General features: G+C 62.2%; 1 protein-coding gene across 2 annotated transcripts; it reads left to right on the top strand.

The window, feature by feature from the left end:
- The first annotated feature begins 231 nt into the window (after positions 1 to 231).
- On the top strand, positions 232 to 6,238 carry LOC112545449 (acetylcholinesterase-like). Of its 2 annotated transcripts, none has more exons than XM_075913618.2 (4): positions 232 to 685; positions 1,463 to 2,951; positions 3,915 to 4,072; positions 5,837 to 6,237. In XM_075913618.2, exons 2-3 carry the CDS (start codon positions 1,471 to 1,473, stop codon positions 4,069 to 4,071), a joined length of 1,638 nt encoding a protein of 545 aa, XP_075769733.2. In that variant the 5' UTR covers positions 232 to 685; positions 1,463 to 1,470; the 3' UTR covers position 4,072; positions 5,837 to 6,237. The 2 variants fall into 2 exon arrangements, with proteins under 2 accessions (XP_075769733.2, XP_075769734.2); XM_075913619.2 differs by having other exon boundaries at positions 681 to 812; positions 5,837 to 6,238.
- The last annotated feature ends 1,974 nt before the right edge of the window (positions 6,239 to 8,212 follow it).

Here is an 8,212-nt window from a genome sequence, read left to right as displayed (position 1 = left end):
ACCTTGCCGTCAGTCAGGACCAGAGGCCGAATTCCGGCGCTTCGTTTAGGAGGAGTTTTCGGACAGACAGACAGACAGACCCACTCGAACACGGAGGAGGAGGAGGGAACAAAAACCGAGCAAGGCGCTAGGCGAACGAAGCCGCCCGGTTAATAACAGAGTCCTGACCCCACGGGCCAGCCGTTAATCATTAGCTGCCTCCAATCAATAACCTGCGTGGACTCTGGCCGTGGGGCAGGGCGGCTGGGTCCCGTGTCTTGCCAAAACGCTCAGGGAAGGACCCGACCCCTCTCCCCAGACACATCGGGCGTGGGGGCCGTCACGAGCAGGCTGCCCCGGCCCAAATTTTGCTGTTTTGGGGACCCCCTTTTCTGCTCTGTGGGGGGTTTGAAAAGCTGCTGAGCTCCGCCCCAGAGCTGGCCGCATTAAAGCCCCACGTGAGAGCAACTCGCTGGCCGCTGACCCATGGATCTCCTCTTTCCGCCACGCGCCAGGAGTTTATCTCTGTTTTCCCAGACACCGACCCCTGCCCTGGACTCCCTGCTGTCTGGACCTTACCCCTCCCGCCCCCCCCGCCGCGCCGTGGGGTGGGCGCTCTGGGGATCACGACTCCCCCGCGCGACAGTCCAGCGGCCGCAGACTCCTGCTGCCCCCCCTCCGGCGGGTTGAGCTGTGACCGAGGCAGGTGAGTGTGCGGTGTCCTCCCCGTGGGTCTCACCGGCGTCACGACGTCGCAGAAGGACTGGAACCGAAACCGTCTCTCCCCGAGAAACTTCCTCCCTGCCCGCCCATCCAGATTTCAGCCGTGCAAGGTGCTGAGTCTAAGTGTCAGCCCCCCTGCCACGCTCTACCCACTAGGCCCTATGCCCACCCAAGAGCTGCGGACAGCACCCAGGAGTCCCCGTCCCCCCCAACTCTAACCGGTTAGAGTCCCTTTTCCAAGGGGCAGGGATGCTCCTAGTGGGACACAGGGCCTGGGACAACGCCCCCTCCAGTGCTCCAGGTGTGGGGCATGGGGCAACCCCCCCGCCCCTACCCCACCTTTTCCCCCAAACCTGGACCCTGCTCCACCCTCTTGTCCCCTCCCCATGACAATGTGGGATTACATGGGGGCCTGGCACGGGATGGTAGCCCCCCTGCTGTGCTGGGGGGGGGAGAACCCCTCTGCTGCCCCACCTCGGGATGACTGCAGCAGCCACTGTGGGGGGGCCCCCAAAACCTCAGGGCTGGGGCAGGGGAAGGGAAGAGATAGCTCCACCTGGCCCGCACCGCCCTGCAGGCAGCTCCCATTGGCAGCGATTCCTGGCCAATAGGAGCTGCAGGGGGAGAGTTTGTTCCCGAGCCTCAGGCAGGGCTTAAATTCACCATGTCCCTCCCGCAGCTCGCTGGCCCCGCCCCATGCCCCCGCCCCACGGTGCTGGCCCCCAAAATAACCTCCTCGGGGGGGGGGTTTCCTTTCCAGCGGCAGCCATGCCGGGCGCTCTCCTTGCGCTGCTCGTCCTCCTCTCCCTGCTCGACCCGGGCTCGGCCGCCGTGGTGCGCACCAGCAGCGGGCCGGTGCGTGGCCAGCCCCTCCGCGCCGGCGCCGGCACCGTCACCGCCTTCCTGGGCATCCCGTACGCCGAACCCCCCCTGGGGCCCTTGCGCTTCCAGAAGCCGGTCCCCGCCGCGCCGTGGAAACGCGTCCTGGAGGCCGACCGCCACGGCAACGCCTGCCCCCAGCCGGTGTTTGCGGGATACCCCGGTAGCGCCACGTGGCAGCCCCCCACCCCGCTCTCCGAGGACTGCCTCTTCCTCAACGTCTGGGCACCCCGGCCCACGCCCCCCGCGCCGGTCCCCGTCCTCGTCTGGCTCCACGGCGGGGGGTTCTTCCTCGGTGCCGCCTCCCTCGGCCTCTACGACGGACGCTTCCTCGCCGCCGCCGAGCAGGTCGTCGTGGCCTCCGTGAACTACCGGCTGGGGGCGCTGGGCTTCCTGGCCCTGCCGCCGGGCGCCCCGGGCAACGCCGGCCTTTGGGACCAGCGCCTGGCGCTGGCCTGGCTGCGGAAGAACGCGGCCGCCTTTGGCGGGGACCCGGCCCGGGTGACGCTCTTCGGGCAGAACGCCGGGGCCGCCGCGGTCGCCTTCCACCTCCTCTCCCCGGCGAGCCGGCCCCTCTTCGCCCGGGCCGTGCTGCAGAGCGGGACGGCCCACGCCCCCTGGGCGGTGCTGAGCCCGGAGGAAGCCCGGGAGCGGGCCCGGGCGCTCGGGCGCCTGATGGGCTGTCCCCGCGGCGGCGACGGTGCCGTGGTCGGCTGCCTGAAGCGGAAGGACGCGGAGGAGTTCGTCCGGCACGAGTTCACCGTCGCCAGGAACACGCAGCTGGTGGACTTCCCCTTCCTGCCCACGGTGGACGGGGATTTCCTCCCCGAGGATCCCCGGCGGCTGGCGGAGGCCGGGCAGCTCGCCGCCAAACCCGTCCTGACCGGCGTCACCGCTGCCGAGGGCGCCATGTTCCTGGCGTTCGGCGCGCCCGGGTTCAGCCTAGCCAACAGCAGCCTGATCGGCGGGGAGGAGCTGGCGGCGGCGGTCCGGTTCATGGTGCCAGGCCTGCCGGAGCGCTGCGTCCACGCAGCGGCGCAGAGGTACAGCCGGGAGGGGCAGGAGCGCGGCTCGGCTCGGCACCGCTGGGCCGCGACGCAGGCCGCCGGCGACTTCCTCTTCTTGTGCCCCATGGCCCAGCTGGCGGGGCAGCTGGCGGCGGCCGGGACGCCCGCCTACGTCTACGTCTTTGCCCACCGCCCCGCCGGCTCGCCCTGGCCCCGCTGGATGGGGGCGGTGCACACGGCCGAGTTGCCCTACGTCTTCGGCACCCTGGCGGCCGTGGGCGGGGCCAACCACACGGACCCGGAGGCCGAGGCGGCGCTGAGCCGGCGGGTGATGCGGTACTGGGCGGAGTTTGCCCGGAGCGGGTAAGCCGCCTCCCCTTCTTCGCAGTCCCCTGCCCCTCTCCATGCCCCTCCGCTGCCCTATATTCATCGGCTCCCATCATTCCCCCCGCCACCGGCTTCCTTCCCATTTGTAACTATGGCAACCGGCGGCCATCTTTACTAGGGTCAGCCTCCCGGGAGACGGCGGCCATCTTAACTGAGGGCGTCCTGTGGTCCCCGCCCCGCCACGCCCAGCGGAAGACAGTGGCCCTCTGACCGTGGGGAATCGTGTCACCTCAGCCCCACGGAGGACAGGAGAGGGGGCGGCCATTTTGAAAAGGCAACGTTTTGCGCACAGGTCCTCGGTCCAGGGGGACTTGAGAAAATCAGGCTGCCCTCGGGCCAGGATGCGGCTGAAAACGTGGTTTACGGCAGGAGGAACCGGCAGTTCGAACGTCTGGGTGTTTCTCGGGGGTAGTCCTGCCGATTTACAAAATATGTACGCTAGGTCCTGGCACCTGCCCACAGGAAGGACAGGGAGCCAGCAAAATTTCCCTCTTCACACTATCCAAACGGGCATCTCCGGCCTATTTCTAGGCCTCCAAATTCTCTGGCTTTGCTCCCTTTCCACACCCTCACTCTACGTGAGCCCGGTCTTAGAGTTCGCAGTTCACCCCACCTCCTTAGGGATGCCCTCTCCTCCTCTCGGCTTCAGTGCTGGAGCTGGTTGTCCACTTGTGGTGCCGGGCCTTGGGCGGTGGCTTCCGTTGGGCCAGCTATCACCAAAGAAAAGGGCATTTAATTGCTCCCTCGAGGAACTTGTATGAAAGGTGATGGCCCGCGGATCAGACACAGTCTAGCACCCTCCAGCGTAACAGCCCTGTGGGCGCGAGAGAGACTTCGCAGCTCTCAGAGCGGGGGGATAAATTGCCCCACGTCCTGTGTGTGAGACTTTTCCTTCCCCGTCCTCGCTCCTGACCCGGCCGGCTTTCGTTGAATCTCTAGGAGCCCCACGGGGACAGACACAACGAAGAAACACTGGCCTCTTTACAACACCACCGAGCAGAACTTCTTGCGCATTGGCCGGAACGAGTCTCGTGTCCGAGGGCCGTTGCCGACCCAACACTGCAACTTCTGGGCCCGCCTCGAAAAGCTCTCCTAGCGTAAGTGAGAGGGCCGAGAACGGGAAAGGCACCGGCTTTGCTCAACCAAGCTGGGGAGAAGGACCCCCACGCTGGCTGGTGAAGAGCCCGGAGGGCCAGATGGGAAGGGTGGGGCAGGGATAAGGATCGTGGAAGACTGAAACGCAGTCGCTTCTTGGGGAAGAAATTAGAAAGTATGGCAGCTATTTAGGTTAAGACGTGCTGGGGATATCGATTCGGTAGAGAGAGAGGTAACCGAGCAGGCTGAACGCCGTCCACAGGCGAGCCGAGAAAACATCAGAAACGCACTCCACTTTTGGTGGGACGGTTTGAAGCCCGTTTTTAATTTTTTCACACTTGTTCTAAACGGCATATTCTGGAGAGGGGAAAAATACGTTTTTCTAAACCAAACTTTTTTGGGGGGTGTCCTTTTTGAAATACAATGTGAACCTCTCTAGTCCGGCACCCTCCAGACCTGACTGGTGCTGAACGAGAGAATTTTCTGGACCACGGAGGTTAATATTGTCGAGCACGTTATCAACGCGGCCACCGCTTACTATAAGAGGATATCGAGGGGTAAATTAGCGCCAAATAATAGCACAGAACACGGAGAGCCAGGACTGGTAGCTGAAAATAAACTTTACAGAACCAGGGGAAACTTGGCCACATCCATTAAAAGGGGACATCCGGCTAACTAACATCATGCCGGACCACGGAGGTTGTCGGCCCAGAGTGCCGGACTAGAGAGGTTCCACCTGTCGTATATTTAATTCGCCCTCGTTTTGATCGCCTCTCCCTCCTTCCTCGTGGAAATGTGTTGGTGGCAGTGGACGTGTTCGGGAATCGATCCTTTTTCATTTTCCTAGTATAAGTGCCCTGCAGAAAAATGTTTTTTTAAAAAATCGAATGTAGCGTCAGAATGAACAGGGCGTTTTGTGTTAAAACCTTGATTCCAAATGACACAGACGAAAGGGGAGTCATTTGGCTACAACTACTCACGAGAGAGATTTTGGAGTCATTGTGAAGAGTTCTCTGAAAACGTCCCCTCCGTGTGCAGCGGCCGTCCAAAAAAGCAAACAACTTTCGGACTCGGTAAAAAAGGGATGGAGAATAAGTCGGAGAATATCTTATCGTAGTCTTTCCCAATTTTATTTGCCCCCGGAAGCCTTAGGAACCCGCTTTTTGTCGAGAAAAAAAACAAAAAACAACCCCCCAAAACCCCCTTTTCAGCTTAGAAAAGAGGAGACTACGCGGGGACTAGGAGAGAGGGCGATACGATCCCGACAGGGGTGGGAAAAGCGACTAAGGAAGGGTTGTCGACTTGTTCCCATACTATAAGAAATGCAATGAATAGGCAGCAGGTTGAAAACAAGCCAAAGGAAGTTTTGCCTTCACGCAGCGCCCCCGTCAACCTGTGGAACTCCTCGCCGGAGGATGTTGTGATGACTCTAGCAGGGTTCAAAAAAAGAGCTAGACAGATGCATAGAGGTTAAGGTAGGAATGGTGTCTCTAGGGGTATGTCTACACTACCACCCTAGTTCGAACTAGGGTGGTAGTGTAGACGTACCCTAGTCTCTGTCAGAGGCTGGGAATGGGCGACAGGGGAGGGTTCCCTGTTCTCTTCCCTCCCTCTGGGGCACCTGGTATTGGCCACTGTGGGCAGACAGGACACTGGGAGGGATGGGCCTTTGGCCTGGCCCAGTCCGGCCGTTTTTATGTTCTAACATCCCGTACCTACCCTCCTGGGCATGCACAGCTACTCACGAGCTTGTTTGGGTCCTGCAGGCCGACTGACCCCTCTGGCTTAGGGGGCGAAGGGAGAGCTGAAGAAAGAAAGTCCCAGGAGGGACATCTGGCTGTCCGGGGGACGGCAGGAACGCTCTTGAGGCAGGACCAACGATGGCTCCGTCTGTCTATTCTCAGATACCCCGCCCCACCGGACCGATGCTCTGCCGACTCCTTCCCTCTCGGCTCTCGTACGCTCCTGGGTTCAAGCCTGTCTCCTACTACAACCGATCGCACCCCCGGAGAACTGCCCTGCATTCCCCCCCCCAGCCACGCCCCCCCCCATAATCTCTCCACGCTGCTGGTAATTGGCTCATTGCTACGGCCTGGCCGATAAATGGGCCAGCCGTCCAAAGCTTCCCGCTGAATCCTGAGTAAAGTTTCCAGCGCGTGACTCTTTCCTTCCGTGTGGGCTCCTGTCTGGGTCGGGAGGTGGGGGGAGGCCGGATACACGCAGCGGCTGGGGGCTGGCCGGGCAGGTCGCAGCGCTTGTGAAAACACGAGCAGGCCCCAGGGCTTGTGAAAACACGAGCAGGCCCCAGGGCTTGTGAAAACACGAGCAGGCTCCAGCGCTTGTGAAAACACAAGCAGGCCCCAGTGCTTGTGAAAACACGAGCAGGCCCCAGCGCTTGTGAAAACACAAGCAGGCCCCAGTGCTTGTGAAAACACGAGCAGGCCCCAGCGCTTGTGAAAACACGAGCAGGCTCCAGCGCTTGTGAAAACACAAGCAGGCCCCAGCGCTTGTGAAAACACGAGCAGGCCCCAGCGCTTGTGAAAACACGAGCAGGCCCCAGCGCTTGTGAAAACACGAGCAGGCTCCAGCGCTTGTGAAAACACAAGCAGGCCCCAGCGCTTGTGAAAACACGAGCAGGCCCCAGCGCTTGTGAAAACACGAGCAGGCCCATCGAGAACTCGGATCAGAACCCAGCCACCCTGATTCCCTGGCCCCTCTCTGCTGTCATGACTAGCGGAGGCCTCCCTAGACACGCGGGGAGGAGCAGCTGGGGAGGAGCAGCAGAAAGTGTGGGGCCCCGGATTTTCAGGGGCCCCTACCCTGCGGCGTGTGCTTGCCAGCCCACGAGCTGCCCATTCCACTGAAGGCTTCTCATGGCGGCGTGGTTTGGACTTGGGAAAAGTTTCCCAAAGTTTCCATTCCTGGTTCCTCGGCGCTGCCATCTCCCCGTATTTTTGGAAGTGCTGAAGTCAAGTTGTCCTTCAGGAGGAGGGGGGACCGATCCCCCGAATGGGGGAGGGAGGTGGCCCCCGCAGCGGGGATCGGCTCCTCCCCCGTCCTGACCCACGGCGGTGGGGAGAAGGGGAGCAGCGGCTGCTTTGCTCCCCGCAGCTGCCTCACTTGGGGGAAAGAGGCAGGGTGAGGGGGCGGAGCAAGGATGTGGAGAGGTGGGGCCTGGATGGGGGGGGTTCCCCAGCTCTTCCTCTCCCTACACTCAGGGACATCACGTGCCTCATGGTTCCCCTTTTCCATCCATGTGCAGATTGGTTTCCCATCCCTGTGCGGAATAATTTTTTTACGTGCACCCAGGCGGGTGCACCACACGTAGGAACACAAGCCGATTGGGGGAGGGGGGGCACGCTGGAATCGCTCCCGAGTGGCCACACAAGCCCACAGCTCACGGGGGACACGGCTCGTCTCCTCCCCACACTCAGGGGGCGCAGCGACCCAGCCCCGGCCCAGCCCGGCTCCCAGGCCGATACCTGGGTGGGTTGGAGGGGTCGGGCGGTGAGGGGTTAACCTTCCCGGGGGAGGCTTCCTGGGCCCAGGGAACCGGCGGGGGCCGTACCAGCTCCTCTGCCCCCCTGTTTCACGGGTTACCCCAGAGGTGTGGCACCTCAGGGCTGGATGTGGCCCCCCGCTTGCCTGGATCTGGCCCCCAATGCTCACCCCCCAACACACAATAGCCTGACCCCCCCAGGAACCCCCCCAGCATCTCGTGGGATAACAAGGGGCTATTTAAATGAGGCACAATAGCCTGACCCCTCCCCCCCGGGAACTCCCCCCCCAGCTTCTCCTGGGATACCGGGGGGGTATTTAAATGAGGCACAATAGCCTGACCCCCCCACGGGTTCCCCCCCCAGCATGCCGTGGGATATTGTGGGGGGGGGGTATTTAAATGAGGCACAATAGCCTGACCCCCCACGGGTTCCCCCCCCAGCATGCCGTGGGATATTGTGGGGGGGGGGTATTTAAATGAGGCACAATAGCCTGATCCCCCCCACGGGTTCCCCCCCCCAGCATGCCGTGGGATATTGTGGGGGGGGTATTTAAATGAGGCACAATAGCCTGACCCCCCCACGGGTTCCCCCCCCCAGCATGCCGTGGGATATTGTGGGGGGGTATTTAAATGAGGCACAATA

This window comes from Pelodiscus sinensis, chromosome 19, assembly GCF_052426305.1.
Source record: "Pelodiscus sinensis isolate ZL-2025 chromosome 19, ASM5242630v1, whole genome shotgun sequence".
Lineage (NCBI taxonomy): Eukaryota > Metazoa > Chordata > Testudines > Trionychidae > Pelodiscus > Pelodiscus sinensis.
This window is presented reverse-complemented; position numbering and strand designations above follow the sequence as displayed.

Bases quoted from the DNA above. Each gene is read 5' to 3' on its own strand.
- LOC112545449 (XM_075913619.2), top strand. From the start codon at position 1,471: ATGCCGGGCGCTCTCCTTGCGCTGCTCGTCCTCCTCTCCCTGCTCGAC. The intron at 2,952-3,914 runs GTAAGCCGCCTC...TTGAATCTCTAG, and splicing joins GCGGAGTTTGCCCGGAGCGG to GAGCCCCACGGGGACAGACA.